This window comes from Lycium barbarum, chromosome 12 (assembly GCF_019175385.1).
Source record: "Lycium barbarum isolate Lr01 chromosome 12, ASM1917538v2, whole genome shotgun sequence".
In the NCBI taxonomy this organism is placed as follows: domain Eukaryota; kingdom Viridiplantae; phylum Streptophyta; class Magnoliopsida; order Solanales; family Solanaceae; genus Lycium; species Lycium barbarum.
This window is the reverse complement of record NC_083348.1, coordinates 103648121-103664686: the sequence shown is the minus strand read 5'-3', so window position 1 is coordinate 103664686 and position 16566 is coordinate 103648121. Positions and strand designations below refer to the sequence as shown.

Here is a 16566-nt window from a genome sequence, read left to right as displayed (position 1 = left end):
GTTCACGTGAATTCACGAACTTTGCTCAAAACCTGTTGTATTAAAAATTCACTAAATATATATATATGTATATGTATATATTTGATTGTGAATCCCATTGTTAATCTGTACTTTAAATTCTAAATCCAAACCAAGTGATGTTTACTTAATTGCTTTGCAGAAAATTTTAATTATACACAATATTCTAAAATACAATATGTACGCTAAGGTGACACTGTTTAAAAAATCTGTAATAAATAAAATACATATTGAATATGAAATAAAATTGTTTCTTTCTTAAATTTCATATCCACTAAAACTAACTACTTACATAAATTGGGACAGGGGAGTTCATTTAAATATTCCAGTGAACGGTTAGTAGAAAATTTTAATTGTTCGCTTCTTCAAAAGTTGAATCTTTCTAAAAATTTTGGGTCATCTTTGAATAAAAATATAGCCGCAAGATGAGCCTATAACTGTTCGCAGAATTAGTCAAAATCACTACACTAATAACTGGAATTTTGGGTTTAACAGAGTTGTTAATACTAGTAACTAATCTGCACTAACTTTTCCAACAAAAATTCCTTACACACAAAACAAAAAGAACCGCAACAGATCAAGATACTTAGAAAATAAATCTTGGAGATTTTGTGATCCAATTAACTGATAGTAGATGCTTGGAAAAGTTTCAAGTTTATAGTAATGAGGACAGATGGGATCTTGGGAGATGGTAGGAGATCCACCATTAACACTGCTAAAAATAAGCAGAAATGGCTGAGCAGAAAAGAGAAATGGCTGGTGGTTCTTGGTGTAGTACTTCATGCAGTGTATATGCTCAGTATCTTCGATATTTACTTCAAAACTCCCATTGTTCATGGCATGGACCCTGTCCCACCTCGTTTCGTTGCTCCAGCTAAGCGTCTTGTTCTTCTGGTCGGTGCGTTGCACTTGCACACAACTTGTTCGATGATCTGCCGCAATGAAATTTTTCAAGCTCATGTTTTTATTTTCTTGCATTGAATTGACGCAATGCCATTTTCTTGCACTGAATTTTCTTGTAGTTTCTTGTCCTTTGATTTCTGTTACTATCTGTTGTTTCTTGTGTTCCGGTTATCGTATTATGTGATTGTTGTTAGTTGTTACTGTTCTTTTTTTCTTCTGAATGCTATATAATGCTTCCCCTATTATTTGCTATGTCCTCTTTATTTCTTCTTTCTTTTTCAAACTGCGAAAAACAGCTTTGGTATGCGTTACTTGAGCCGAGGGTATTTCGGAAACAACCTCTCTACCTCCACAAGTAGGGGTAAGGTCTGCGTACACTCTACCCTCCCCAGACCCCACCTGTGGGATTACATTGGGTATGTAGTCATTGTTGCATTGAATTGGCCAGTGGGTGATTACCTTTTTCTTGTGTTGATAAATTGCAGCGGATGGTTTACGGGCTGATAAGTTTTACGAGCCAGATTCAGAGGGGGGTTATAGAGCCCCATTTTTGAGGAGCATTATAAGGAAAAAAGGTCGATGGGGAGTATCACATGCTCGTCCTCCAACAGAATCTAGACCTGGACATGTTGCTATAATTGCTGGCTTCTATGAAGATCCTAGTGCTGTTACTAAAGGTAAGTCTTTTATATATTTCTTGAACTGCTTTAGAATATGCCTTTACTTGTTTAGGCAACTGCCTCTCAACCTCAACAAGCTCAATAATTTCGCAGGTTGGAAGGCAAATCCTGTTGAGTTCGATTCAGTATTTAATCAAAGCCGGCATACATTTTCCTATGGTAGCCCAGATATTGTTCCCATATTCTGTGGGGCCTTGCCCCATAGCACTTGGAACTCGTATCCACATGATTTTGAGGATTTCGCAACTGGTGCGTTACAGTTTCTAAAGTATCTGTTTTGATTAAACATATCATACATGCAAGTAGTTTTCACAAGGTTTTGTGATTTACGAAAATAATTTTATGGTTCATTTAGTAGAGCCCTGATTTCCTCTCCTTGAAAGAATCAGTTACTCCATATTAGTAGTGTAGCCACCAGCCCACCAATCCTTTTCAGTTCTTTTTAGTCATTTTACCAAATTCGATAGTGTTTATATGCAGATGCTTCTTTTTTGGATGAGTGGTCATTCGATCAATTCCAGAACCTCTTGAATAGGTCCAATGAAGACCCAAAATTGAAGCAGCTACTACAACAAGACAAGCTTGTTGTTTTTCTGCACCTTCTTGGCTGTGATTCCAATGGTCATGCACATAAGCCCTTCTCGTCCATCTATCTAAATAATGTTAAAGTGGTTGACAAGATAGCGGAAAAGGTTTACAATCTTATGCAGGACTACTACAAGGACAATCAGACTGCATATATATTTACAGCAGATCATGGAATGAGTGACAAAGGTTGGCCTTGGCGCTCAATTGTTTTTCAATTGCCTAATGAGTATAAATAGATATTTACCATGTAAACACAGCATAGGAAACTGTTTGTAGATATGATCATTTGATATATATATATATATATATATTACGCACACAAGTTGAACTGTTTCCATGATAGAAAAATTCTTTTCATTTTCCCAGCAAGTGATGTTTGTCTCTAGTTACCTGGATCTTTTACAAAGTTTTTTCTGCGATTGAGCAACTACAGTGTAATGTAGCATATTGATTCATAGCAATTTCTGGTATAGGGAGTCATGGAGATGGACACCCAACAAACACGGATACACCTCTTGTGGCATGGGGAGCAGGCGCTGGGCATCCCTTGCCAATTTCCCGCAGTGACCATCATGAAAGTACTGCTCGCTTTATTGATGACCATCTGCATGATACAGAAACACCTTCAGAATGGGGCCTCAGTGGCATGACGAGGTTGGACGTTAATCAAGCTGACATAGCACCGCTGATGGTCGATTACCTTGTCCTCTTCTAAAAGTCTTATCTTTGAAGTGCCTTTCTATCATATCAACTTCTTTTAAAATCTGACTCTGATATGATACCTAAAAATTGCAGTCCACTCTGCTTGGTCTGCCATGTCCTGTCAATTCGGTTGGCAATCTGCCTCGTCAGTACATGAATCTGAACAAGGTAGCTGCATTACTATAAGTTTCCAGTCTATTTTGCACAGTATGACTGTGTGGTGGATTGGGAGAGATGTACCGGTTTGCTGGTTCTTTGGCACTGTTGTGTTATTTGTATTGAGATTGAATGCAGGTCTTACAATCACTTCTATTTCCAGGCAGAAGAAGTTGAAGCCGTGCTAGCCAATACAAAGCAAATCCTCAATCAGTTCCTTCGAAAATCACGTATCCTTCCCTAGTAACTTAGATTGTTTTTCACTTATAATCTCTTTCTGCCTCCCTCATCTTACATGTGTATATTCCTAATTTTGTTTTTGTTGTGATTACACCTTTCAGAGTAGAACAATTTCGATTGAAGTGTGACATATATTAGAATCAGGACAAGTTATCAATTTTTAGACCAATAGAGAGGAAAGGTGATAAAATCAAGTTTTACGCTGTCATGCCAAACTTCTTCATAAATGTAACTGGGGGCTTGTCCTGCTTTCACCTTTTAAAAGACCAAGGAGAACAGTCTTGATTTTTCTTTTCCTTTTTTGAGCATCCTTGACAAATATTTAGAGTTAAAGCAGTCAAATCGAGCCTTTCAAAAGCTTGGCTAGTTATTCATCACTATTCCGCCAAATCGAGCATCTGATTTTTAGACCAATATAGGGGAAAGGTGATAAAATTAAGTTTTACACTGTCATGCCAAACTGCTTCATAAATGTAAATGGGGCTTGTCCTGCTTTCACCTTTTAAACACTAAGGAGAACAGTCTTGATTTTTTTTTTTCCTTTTTTGAGCATCCTTGACAAATATATAGAATTAAAGCAGTCAACCTCATTATACACCAAGCCTTTCAAACCCTTGGCTAGTTATTCATCACTATTGCGTCAAATCGAGCATCTGATTTCTCTCAAAGAGTATGAAACTGCAATGAAACTATCTGAACAGCTTAGGAGCTTGGCACTTCAAGGACTTCACTATTTCCAGACATATGATTGGTTGATGCTGATGACTGTAATTACTCTTGGCTATGTTGGTTGGATGATCTATGTGATACTCCATGTCTTGCAATCTTATACATCCCTACCTGCATATATTTTTAGCAAGGAGCAAGTGCCTAATCAAAGAAGTACAGTTAAGGTACTTGTTTTGCTCTATATGCACGTGCCCTTGTGTATTTCTTTGTATGCGTTGGTTAGAGGAGGGTTGTAAAAGGGAGGTTCAAAAGAAATTATATGTCTGTTTGGTGTTGAGAGATGATAGATCGGTAGGAAAAAGGGAGGAGGAAATTTGGTGTTGAGAGATGATAGATCGGTAGGAAAAAGAGAGGAGGAAATTGGACATATAAATGCATTTATGCGTGAAAAGTATTTGTGTTCTGCAAGTTCAAGTAATTTTCTTAATTCAAACTAAAACCAATAAAAATATCCTAACTGTTGATATATGATTCTAAATCGAGGCGGAGATATTCAAAGGGTTGTCCGGTGTTTTGCTGCCTCTTCGAGATAGAGTACATCTAATGGCAAATATTGATACGCCAAAATTACCCATGTTCTTGTATCGTATAAGAAAATCTAATTCATAATGCTGGAAAGATATTGTAATCACTTTATCTATGCATTGTAAGTGGGAGGAGGGGGTCTTCTACCAAAGCTTTAGAAAGTTAGACTTGTCAAGGAAAGAAACTGAAATCTAAGGGAAAATTGGGAGTAATGACACCAAATGCTACTTTTGACATTAATCCTCTTGCCTTTTCTTTTCTTTCAACCCCCAAACATTTTTCCTTTCTGCTCTTTCTAAAATGTTCCATGACAGTCGCACCCCGCTTCAGGACCATATTTGCTTATATTTTGTCTCTATTCTGCCTGATCTCCAAGGCTATTGAATCAAGTCCTCATCTGGGATTTCTCTTAAGGGAAAATCTTAAAAAATTATATCATCATGGTCCTCTATTGGCGTATTAATTCTTTCTCTTTACTATATTATTTTGGCATTTACAAATTGATGTTATTAGAACATGTGCCTTCCTCCCACAAAAAAGATGAATATTCTGGATAGTCATTCATAAGGTGATAGTAGAAAGAATTGTTATCTGACCAATTGATTCCCCAGTTCTTGCTTATATTCTTTTTCTATGGCAGGTACATCTTTTAGGAGGGCTGTTAATGGGAGTAGCGTGCACTCTTCTGTTGGTTGAAAAATCTCCTCCCCTTTATCACGCATATGTCGTGATGACAATGTTTCTGTGGACTCAAATATTTAGTGAATATCCATTTCTTAAGGCATTGTGCAGATACTTGTGCCGGAAAGTTACTGATTACTATCTTAAACTCATTGGAACTTGTGTTTTCTCCGTGATCATTCTTGAGCTTTTGGTGAGGCTTTACCCACAGTCTATGTATGTTTCTTTAGGCAGCAGCAGATTTGTTCTTGAGCACCTGGATTCTTTAATCATTGTGTGTGGTTACCTTACAGGTGAAGAGCTTCACAGAGAGAAAGCTCTATACTTGGTGTTTCTTAACCACAGGGGTTGCAGTTCCTTTTTATCTGTATAGATCATTACCTACAAGATCTGGAATACCAATCTTTGTATGGATGGCATGTTGGTTTTTGTCGGCTTTTACTCTCATGCCCCCTCAAATTCCAGAAAATACCATGCTTGTGTAAGTAACTTCTTATTGAGTATCTTAACTTGCAGATCCAGTTGTTGTATGTCGATTGAAATTCGTTTTACTGAACTTCCTTATATAGGGTTGCTGGCGCGATGATGATTATCACAATTGGTGTAGTTCTTCGATATGTGGAACTGCATGCTAAAGATAACAGATACTGGCTTAGTCTCGTTGCACATGACTCGACGAAACTCAAGTTTCCCATGCTCTTTCAATTGCAGGTAAGCAATGACGTTTTCGAATAATGTTGTCTAAAATTATCTTAAACTTTTACTGAGAGATTTTGGAATTTTTTTTTCTTTGTTTGGAGTAGATCCTTTTGGTTGGATTAGCATCTCTGATGGTTTGGCTTTCAACTACCCATAGAACAGAGAAGCAGGAATTGTTAGTCCTACACCAACTGGTGAATTGGTCCATTGCTGGTATTCTTTTTTGCTTTTATCCGTCTGCTAGTGTAGCTCAGTCTTAGAATTGTTCTGGGATGTCCGATGGACACAATTAATGCAACCTTTACACTCATTTTTTCCTTCAATTGTTTGTTTTACTAATGCAATGGGATGTTGAACAGTGAATCCAAAGTGGTGAGATTCTACATTTTTCTTTATAATTGTTCTAGTAAAAGGCATACTATCCAAACTTACTTTTCAGAATTTCTCTTCTGCTGCTGGTATTGTGTCTTACAGTTGCCCTCCTGGGACAACTGCTTCCTATGGTAGATATGGCATTAACTCAAACAAGAGTCCATGTAATGTAGGTCGCATCCTGTCATGCAACAACTACACCTCAGGCCCAAACAAATTGGGATCCTCTATATGAATCCTCGCTGGCTATGTTCCCCATTTAAATTTCTCTAAGGCCAACATCTTACGAAACTAGAATTTTTTTTATATTTCCTACAGTCACAAGAACCTCTAATAGGGCTAAAAGACTCCTAGAAAGCAGAGGACCTAAAGTAAATGTGATAACATGACTAAAATAAATTCTCAACTAATTGGTATTGCCTATACAAATCATTATCTTCCTTTGTGCCTATCCTTTGCCAAGTCTGCATATATTCCAAAGAGATTGTAAGACTTCTTTGAATACTTCCTTCCATGTGATTTTAGGAATAATTGCTGCTGCATCCTGTCATAAAGAAATAATATTCTCCTTCAGTCTTTGGTAAACATCTACTAGTTTATGGTAGTGTATTTTGCATAACAGACTGTCCTTTGTTACACTTGCATTCTTTTTTCAGGCTCTTTTGGTTCATTTTAATGATAAACTCTTATGAAGCTTTTCCTGACTTGTTTTTTCTGTGTAATTATTCCTTTCCCCTTTTACTGTTCTTCAGCCTGATTGAAAGTTTCACATATTTTTGTTCTTTGTGAGCATTTCAACAACCCTGTATTTATCATTTGGCTTGTTTCATTAGGCTTCTCGATGATACTCCCGCTCTTTTCAGCTACTGGTCTCTTATCCAGGCTGACTTCCATTTTCCTCGGCGTTGCACCTCCCTTCCTGCTTCTATCAATCGGGTATCTCCATCATTGTTTGGCTTAGGCTAGGAGTAGATTCAATTTTTATAACATTATGAATCAGAATTCAAAAGCTTTTGAATCTCCTGCAGCTATGAAGCAGTCTTCTATGGTGCTCTCGGTCTTGCACTTATAGCATGGATACTGGTGGAAAATGCTTATCTCCATATAAGTAAGTTCAGATTATCATCAACTCCAGTCAGATCCATGGAGGATGATAATAGGTGCCTGGAGTTATCCGATATGAGAATCCCATTAACCTTTGTAAGTTTTACGTTCTGCTTTTGTTAATGATGTTATAGTTATGGAGAAAAAGAAAGACAGCGACATCATTTTCAGCCTTGTTAATTTAACTCTTTGGGAGTAGTGATAGGGTTTTCGTCCAGCTCTGTTGTCTTTGTATCCAAATAGTTATATTGAAACTTCCTAGGCTACTGCACATCTTCCTTGCTTCCATGTGCGCGCCAGTTCCTTATATAACCAGTACAGTGTATTGATAATTAGATCATGACCACATGCTAAGGTACCACATAACTAATTGTGCAGCTAGGGAAAAAAGGCTTCACAATTTCAAATTTAACCTTGAGTTTGAGTCGCTCTAAAAGCATGTCTACCTCTTCTGGAAATTGAACTATTGTAATTGCTTCCATTCAATTTAATGTAACTCACAAAATTAAACGTCAATACACATTCTAAAAGCATGTCTACCTCTTCTGGAAATTGAACTTTTGTAATTGCTTCTGGTTTTGAACCAAATAATTGTCTTCTTTGTATCATCTATTTTTTTTTTTTTGGGTAATATTGGTGGAAAATGCTTAAGATTATATATAGTCTAGTAACCCCCCCCCCCCCCCCCCCCCCCTCCTCCCAAGAAAATAAAAAAAAAAAAGGAATGTTAATTGAAATATTAGTAATATGTTGCACCAATCTGATGTAATTTTCGCTTTTGTAGATGGTCTTTTTCAATATTGCATTCTTTGGAACTGGTAATTTTGCAAGTATTGCAAGCTTTGAGATCTCCTCCGTGTATCGGTTCATCACTGTTTTCAGTGTAAGTGGAACTAAACATCCTTATTTCTGCATCTCTTATTCTTTATTTCCCTTTCATTTGTATATGGTGATACATGGGACTATTCCTGTCTTTTGCAGCCTTTTCTGATGGCAGCGTTGCTTATTTTTAAGTTGTTGATACCGTTCATACTTGTCATGTAAGTACAACTTGCAAATTTTCCTTGTTAATGGCGTCGATGAAAAACCTCGTAGGTTCTCTCTGGCTCTCATTTACTTTACAAAGCTTCTCAATTCCTATACTAATCTGTTTTGCTTTAGTAACTATTTACACTTCACTATTCCAGCATTATGAATCTTGTGGTCGAGATCCTCTTTTCAGACACACTCTTCATATGCGACTTTCATAATACGATTTTTTTTATATTATTTCCCTCATAGGGTTTACCCCACTTGTGGGATTACACTGGATATGTTGTTATAGTTGTATTTCCTTCCACAGGGTATCTATGTTAGCTTCTAAATCACATGCTCCCTCCTTCAATGCGACTCTTCTCCTTTTCCACTGCGCTTTGGCTTCACATGCTGGGCTATCTTTCTGTTTTAAAATAAATGTTAGCTAATACTAAAGGGTAAGCTAATACCAACTCCAAGATAGCTTTCCTATCTTCATTCTGGTGGCTATCGGAACCGTCATTATATCTACCTGCATTTACATTCAGATGTCCTCTGATAATGGTTTGTTGGTCATTTGGGGTCCCTTGAGTCAAGGTATCCTTATCCTCCCATAATTTAGCTTTAGCATATCTTGTCTAGTCTTATTTGCAGAGCACAAGCACTACCTGATCTTCACTGAGAACAAAGTACATAATAGGAACTTATATTGATACATGAGTAGAAGCTTTTAGAATATTAGAAGACCAAGAAGAATTATATTGATATGCAACCATAAGCATTTTGGAGTTTCTTGTCTTCGCTGAGACTCGTTGGGCACCACGTATAACTTTTTATTTGTTGTTGGGTATTAACTGCAGATGTGCATTTAGTGCAATCACTAAATTGGTGCAAGTTCCATTGTTGGGATGCTATTTTCTAGTGATCTTGTGCTCCGATGTAATGACAATTCATTTCTTCTTCCTGGTAAGCAGTCATCTGATTCTTCTTATGGTGCAATTCTCATATGATTTTCCACCTATAGTCATTCCAATGCGTTTTGCTTGAAAAACGTAGGGTTCCCAGTACCAATATGTTCTTCTCTGTAACAATCTCTAACATCTCTTAGTTTTTTCTCTTTCATGCATTCTGACTGAATTATCTCTAGGAATATGATCCTTGGGATTCTTCATGGTTAGGATCCATCTATTTGACTCCTGTTACTTGTTTTCTGATTGGTATCAGGTCAAAAACAAAGGAAGCTGGATGGAAATTGGCAATAGCATTAGTCATTTCGGAATCATGAGTGCTCAAGTTGTGTTTGTCCTCATGCTTTTTGCTGTTACAAATGTATTCACGAAAGACATCCAAGTTAGATCAGCTCAGCAGTTTTCTCGTAAAAAGATGTGATTCATTTGATGCTTCATTCTTTTCGAGATCCCACTCTTTCGAGTGGCAGTTTTGCTAGAGTAGCAATTAGGTCACACGAATCGTTGTATTGGGCTAGGCTACATGAAGTAAATCATTTTTTCTATGTCCCATATTCTGGGTGGCAAGCTTATAGTTCTTGCCAAAGGAGAGTGGATACTTGTATCGAATGACTGATGATGAGATGATTAATTCCACTTGCACTTGAAATAGTGTTTAGCTGCTTTGTTGGATTAGAATTGGTTAATTTTTTACTTTAGATTTCGAGATGTGAAATCATTCCTTGAATTGCAGGAGCAAAGAAGGGTAAAAGAGAACCGTTATGCCTCTAATTTCCACAACTCATTGGTCCGACTAACATAGTTTTACAGGGTGTTTCCTACTTGGAGTTTCTCCATTTTAATCCGTTTGGTTGGCAGTGTCTTTCCTGGTCCAATTTTATAGTATTTACCTATAAAGTTTAGTACTTCATTTGTTTAAATCAGCGTTCAGATATTTCTTTTAAATTCGATTTATGATAATGATTAATGTCATACTATATGTCTTGATTCAAATACTTTTCACAAATATGGGACGTTGTATTTACTCACCAGTTACACACTGAATCACATTACTCTTTCTATGGTAGTATTTCATATCTCAAATACAGTATATTATTTCCAACATATTTTGTGCTTTACTTCCACATTTCACATATTTTTCTCATAACAAGAAAATATATAGAAAATATTTACCAAAGTATATATTTCATTTTTTTGCGCGGATTGGCCCTTCTTTTGGGGTGGTCTTTAATATTTGTCCCTCAAATTGTTGGTCTTTAACTTTTGGCCTTTGCTTAAAAAAATGGCCGAAAATACCCTGAGGTTCTGAGTTTGAACCTTTGCTCAGTCAAAAAAAAAAAAAATGATCGTGCAAATTGCCCTATATATTACCAAATAGGATTATACTGCAGAATTAACGGGTTAAAAAAAAAATGTCTATTAATCCAAATAGGCTAAAAAAGCAAATAGTGAATTTGATCGGCTATTTGTGTAAATATTAGTATCGGTAATGGGTTAATTTGGGCCCGACTCCACCCGTTCCAAGCTGACCCATATCATTCCCCAAATCATACTGTCCTTGAGATCTCTCTCGTCTGTGTTCGCCCTGAAAGAAGCTTTCTTCAACAAACGAAGGTACGCCCTATGTATGGTTTTTACTTATTTTATTTGCCTTTGAAATGCCTTAATTCTTGTTTTGATGGGCGTTAAGTTATATTGGTTTGAGGGCAAGAAGTAATTGAGATTTGATGGTAACGATAAATATCCATTGTAATTTGTAACAGATACAGATTCCAGACATTGAATCTTACGCTTGTTTCTTAGGAAATTGAATGTTGATACTGAAAATTTTACTTGTTTTTGGAGCATATTACAACATCACTTTCCATTCTGCTGTTGCTTCTGATTACTGCCAGTCGATGGTCTCCAATTGGTTTATTATCAGAGGCGTAGCTACATAGACCAACCAGTGGTTAGTTGAACACCCTTTATCGGAAACTTATTCTCCCTCCATTCCAAAATAAGTGTCTCTTTTAGCTCATGCACACCCCTTAAGAAATTGCTCACTCCTAGAAAATTAGGAATGTAAAAGAAAAGTTATTTAATGACTCTTGATAATAAATAAAGGTAAGTTTGGAAGAATAGAATTAATTTCTTCTTGAAATCCTACCGTGTCACTTATTTTGGAACAAAATAAAAAGCCTAAAAAGACACTTATTTTGGAATGGAGGGAGTACTAAATAATGCTATGTTACTTTTTCTATATATATATATATATATATATATATATTATTTTTTTATAAAGTACTTTTTATGGATATATATTAAATCTTGAACACCCTTAGCGAAATTTCTGGCTTCGCTGCTGTTTATTATATTATTTCTGCTTGTCCTTTATATCGTCCTAAATTCTCTGTTTCAGGCTAATTGAATCATTATATATTTGCTATATAAACAAATTTGCATGTTCAGTATATTAACCTAAAAGTTTGAATTTTGGAAGTCTTTTTTCCTCTTTCATATGTGTGTGTGCTTATCCCTCTCTAACTCTCTCTCTCATTGGAGGGCAATTAAACAATGCTGTTCTTTCTGTAGTTTAGTATTACTGTTTTTCATTGCTAAAGTTGTTTACTGACCATGTTTTTTTACCTCTTCTAGTTTTTCAACCGGGGTCTTTGAAGATGATACAGAATGTTCAACATCAACTTTTGCAATCGCCTGCCCGGCTGGGCCTGCCAACTCCCAGTTCACCTTCTGTACAAAACCCAGCCCCTCCTCCTAAGTTCTCCTCGCAAGTGTCGCAAACTCCTCAACCCAATCAACAGACAAATGTATTAACTACCACTACCACCTCATCAACGCTACTTCCTCTTCTCCCACCTCTCTCTAGAGCTCAGTCTCTTCTCATTCAAATGGCATCTCTTTCTTCAAGACTCTTTGAAGTCTCACCTAACCGGTCCCATTGGCTTAGTGCTTTTCGTGGCTCTCTCCCTTCATTTCTGCCTTCTGCGGGACCGGCTCCACAAGGTTCCTGCCCGTCATCCTCAAAAGAAATCCTCTCTGTGTTTACTTCTCTTCAGACACAGCTGTTTGAAGCAGTTGCCGAACTACAAGAAATTCTTGATCTTCAAGATGAGAAGCACAAAGTCACCCGTGAAATTAGGTCAAATGATTCTGCAATTCTTGCTTTTGCCAACAAACTCAAAGGAGCTGAGCGTGTTCTTGACAATCTTGTTGATGATTACTCCGATTATCGTCGTCCCAAACGGGCCAAGTTCGAAAATGATACTGAAGAATCTTCAGTAACAACTGTGGCAACTCAGTTGAAATTATCCGACATATTGTCATATGCTCATAGGATAAGCTACACTACTTTTGCACCACCTGAATTTGGTGGTGGACAAGCTCCTCTTCGGGGAGCACTCCCACCGGCCCCACAGGACGAGCAAATGCGTGCATCTCAATTATATAATTTTGCTGATCTTGATATTGGTTTACCTAAAACAGATGAAGGCAAAGAAAATATTTTGGAGCCACTCATTGAACCTCCTGCAGAAAGTAACCCACTTGCGAATCTTTCAGCAATTCAGGGCCTCCTCCCTCCACCTGGTTGGAAGCCTGGTATGCCTGTTGAGTTGCCGACTGATCTCCCACTTCCTCCACCTGGGTGGAAGCCTGGCGATCCAGTTGCTCTTCCTCCAGTGGATTCTCTTCCACTTCAAAAGGTCGAGGAGGCACCAGCACGACCAGTACCTCCTCCAGGACTGCCAAGAATGCCCGAGCCAATACAGGTTCGGCATGTGCAGCTTGATATTGAGGATGATAGTAGCGAGTATAGTTCTGATGACGCCAGCTCTGATAGTGAAGATTGATGTGGTTAGCTGTTTTGAGTAGCTAATAAAGGTTCAGCATGTGCACCTTGATATTTACTTCTCCTTGCACAGAGCAGCGTTTTCTCTTATTTGCCTCACTATTGGATGACTCCTTTTCTCTCAAACAACAGGTACCCTTGCTCTCTTCTTGTGCAAAATTGGGGGCCATTTTAGTTTCAATTTCAAGGTCTTTAGCTTTCTCTACTGCATGTGTTGTTTCGGTTCTTTGTAAGTTTCGATATGCCTGTTGAAAATGATTTCCCCAAGAAATAAAGAGAGCTAGGCTAGAATGTTAGTAACAGGAACTGTATGGTCTCAACAAAATCTTCCCTGCTAACTATGTGCCATATTTCATCCCAATAGTTTTCTGTGGAGTCAAGATCAAACTATGAGCTTCTCTTCAGTTGGAAAATAAAAAATGTTTCTTTGTTTGCTTATACTAGTTAACCTGTAAAAGCTGTCATGATTCTGCTCTCCGAAGAGTAAGATCATTCTGTTAGTCCGAGTTTATATTTGAAGAGAAAACAAAATTAATGCATCTCCAACATTGATTCTATCAGAGTCGACAAGCACTCAATGGTGTGTCCTAGTAGACAATGTAGTGGGGTGAAAACCATGAGGTCTGAGGTTCAAATCTCGGAGGAGTAAACTTACATTGAGTGATTTATTCCCATTTATTCGAACTTTGGTGGACAGAGTTACTTGGTATCGGGTGCCAGTGGGAGGTGGCAAGTGACCGATGGAACAATTGAGCTGTGTGCTAGGTGGCATGGAATTACTGTTATCAGGAAAAAAAATCTATCGGAGCTAGCAGATAGCCAGATAGTGAACTTAAAATTCAATAGGACCAGTGGGGATTTCTTTTTGTGATGCCTTTAATTTGATGTGTTAAATTTAGGCTTTAGGAAGCCAAGTTTGTTTTAGTCATATTGGTAATAATTTGTGCATTCTGCTTGACTGCAGTTGGGAATGCTTGACAACATTTCCCGAAAGGTCAATAAGCATCCCGCTGCTTCACTTTTGTTTCGCTCCTCTTGGTGGTGATGGTTTCCAACAAGTCATATTAGAATGTCAGACATGGAATTCATGTTTTTTACGCGTAGTCTCAAACTAAGATCCAGCCCACAGATATACAATCAATCTGATAACAGCTTTGCTGATTCTGTTCCTTTTGTATTTACAAGTCATATTGTACATTTATGCTGTGCACAGAGTCAGAATTCTTGTTTTGAGAAACCTGAATCAGTTCGGGAATTTTGTTTAGAGCCTATACCCCTGGCCAAAGACATCTTTCTTGATTAATCGCTATGAGCAGGTGCTTGACCGTCTCAAGAGTGTAGTATTATGGATCACCTTCAAGCAAGGATACAGCTAGAAGAAATCGGAATTGATGGACAGGTTAAACAAGCTAGTTCTATGTTCAGTTAGACTTAAGCCATCAATTTTGACGTGGGGGGGAGGGAACTATCAAATCTTAAACTAAAAGATGTGATCCCAACGTTTACAGTCCCTTCCCTTCTCTCGATCCTCTATGTAATTAAAAAGTTATTAAAAGAAATAGAAGTTTGATAGACAAAAAATTGATTCTATCATTCTGCTTGTAATCAATTCTTTTTACCAATTAAGATAACTACGTAGCGAGTTCTCAGAATAACGTGTTACAGGCACTTGAGTAATGATTTTTTAACTAGTCAAAACTCTCAAAAGAAATTAAATTGACTTCTTGCTGACTCCTATAAGTCTAAAATATAGTATCCTTCTGCAACATACAATGTGCTTGTACCCGGGGGGAAAAATCAAGACATAGTTTCATACTCTTCTTTACCTAAGTTTGTTAGAAGGACTGCTACAAGATACAATAATGTACTTGTATCTCAGCAAAATTATAGTAGTACTATTGGCTTTTGGTGTGGTTAAAATAAAGGGACTAAGGCATCATTTGTTTGTTTCAGCTCGTTCATTAAGTGCATTTGTTTTTTTTTTTTTTTTTTTACCATTTATTGGATCTTAAGAGGTCTGATTGGCTTAGATCTGTGAGGAAGTCTTACAACCATTCAGACATCAATTCCTCCACTCTGTATTAACAACTAACACTTTCTTCCACAAACCCAACCTGATTTCTTCCACAACTCTATTACTGCTCTCTGGAGGAATAAAACAACATAGATTCATTTGTTTCTTCCAGTGAAAAGACAATTTCTTTTATGTGAGTTAAACATTACCGCTGAAGTTAAAGAATACCATGAATATATATAAATATATATATATATATATATATATATATATTGGGTCTGATAAAGAATACCACAGATGAAAAATCATGGCAAATTGTGATTCTTTGACTTTCCATGATTTTGGTTCTCTTACTCTTTACTATTTGCTCTCTTAATTTATGATGGAATATTGATTTTTTTCATTCTTAAATTTTAGTGGGTATGTGGAGTATAAGAGGAGAAGATGAGGAAGAAAGAGAGATGTGAGCAAGGGGGAGAGTGGTCTCCAACGATTAACTTTTCAATCAAATCTTGTTTGAGTCTTTAGTTTAGATACATTATAAATTGTTATCAAATAGTATATACTATGTTAAATAGTTTAAATCTTATCAATTTAGTGATCTACTTATGTTATATTAAAAAAAATTCAAATATATTGCTGAAATAATATTTAATTTCTATATTTTTAAATTTTTATATTTAATAACTCTTTTAATTATACATATTCGGATCTTAAGAACAAACAGAAAAGTATCTGAACTTAATTCAAGATGAGGAAATTTTATGAGCAAAAGGAGAACGAGACAAGCAAGAGGTGTAGCTGTCAATAAGAGAAAACCGTGCATGAGCTGTTAGATAACTGTCTTCATTACAAAAATGGACGTTTCCTTTGTCTCATGGCATGGGACCAGCTTCTTTTTTTTCCCTATCGTCCTATCCCCAACACTCGTCTGTTATCCCCCTTCAACACTCAGTACATCTAATTTTTAATTTTTTTTTTTTTTTTTTAAATTACATTGTAAAAAAACTACATGTATAGAGACACAGAATTCGTATAATTTTGAATTCTAAGAGCCAAACATATTTTGAGAAAATATTGTTGAATTTCTTATTAGAAATCTTGGTTGTGCCATACTGCCACTTATTGCGCTAATATTCATTTTCTTTCCACTTTGTCAACAATACTACTCTCTCCGTCCTAATTTATGTGGCACACTTTTCTTTTGAAAAGACATTTTTTGCTATAAGTGGTCATGAGAGATCATTTTCTCTTTTTACTATGTCCCGAAATAATATCACATTTTTATAATTAGAAATAACTTAATTATAGAATTATCCTTTC

General features: G+C 36.7%; 2 protein-coding genes across 9 annotated transcripts; both read left to right on the top strand.

Moving 5' to 3' along the window:
• The first annotated feature begins 336 nt into the window (after window positions 1-336).
• Window positions 337-10037, top strand: LOC132622034 (uncharacterized). 2 transcript variants are annotated; one of them, XM_060336543.1, is made up of 18 exons: window positions 337-916; window positions 1407-1598; window positions 1695-1850; window positions 2082-2375; window positions 2663-2880; window positions 2985-3059; window positions 3211-3277; window positions 3858-4180; window positions 5182-5415; window positions 5516-5703; window positions 5792-5933; window positions 6026-6134; window positions 7127-7229; window positions 7322-7493; window positions 8182-8280; window positions 8379-8437; window positions 9272-9377; window positions 9636-10037. In XM_060336543.1, the coding sequence occupies exons 1-18, from the start codon at window positions 682-684 to the stop codon at window positions 9798-9800; spliced, it is 2937 nt and encodes a 978-aa protein (XP_060192526.1). In that variant the 5' UTR covers window positions 337-681; the 3' UTR covers window positions 9801-10037. The 2 variants fall into 2 exon arrangements, with proteins under 2 accessions (XP_060192526.1, XP_060192527.1); XM_060336544.1 differs by lacking the exon at window positions 337-916 and adding an exon at window positions 941-1282.
• A 759-nt stretch (window positions 10038-10796) lies between these two features.
• On the top strand, window positions 10797-16287 carry LOC132621920 (mediator of RNA polymerase II transcription subunit 4-like). Of its 7 annotated transcripts, XR_009575743.1 has the most exons (4): window positions 10798-10993; window positions 11143-11330; window positions 12017-13361; window positions 14194-14426. XR_009575743.1 is itself a non-coding variant. In XM_060336398.1 (2 exons), exon 2 carries the CDS (start codon window positions 12040-12042, stop codon window positions 13228-13230), a length of 1191 nt encoding a protein of 396 aa, XP_060192381.1. In that variant the 5' UTR covers window positions 10799-10993; window positions 12017-12039; the 3' UTR covers window positions 13231-13669. The 7 variants fall into 7 exon arrangements, 1 of the variants encoding a protein (XP_060192381.1); XR_009575747.1 differs by lacking the exon at window positions 11143-11330 and having other exon boundaries at window positions 10797-11004; XR_009575745.1 differs by lacking the exons at window positions 11143-11330; window positions 14194-14426 and adding an exon at window positions 15661-16287 and having other exon boundaries at window positions 10799-10993.
• Window positions 16288-16566: the final 279 nt, after the last annotated feature.

Bases quoted from the DNA above. Each gene is read 5' to 3' on its own strand.
- LOC132622034 (XM_060336543.1), top strand. From the start codon at position 682: ATGAGGACAGATGGGATCTTGGGAGATGGTAGGAGATCCACCATTAAC. The intron at 1,851-2,081 runs GTGCGTTACAGT...GTTTATATGCAG, and splicing joins TTTTGAGGATTTCGCAACTG to ATGCTTCTTTTTTGGATGAG. The intron at 5,934-6,025 runs GTAAGCAATGAC...TGTTTGGAGTAG, and splicing joins CCATGCTCTTTCAATTGCAG to ATCCTTTTGGTTGGATTAGC.
- LOC132621920 (XM_060336398.1), top strand. From the start codon at position 12,040: ATGATACAGAATGTTCAACATCAACTTTTGCAATCGCCTGCCCGGCTG.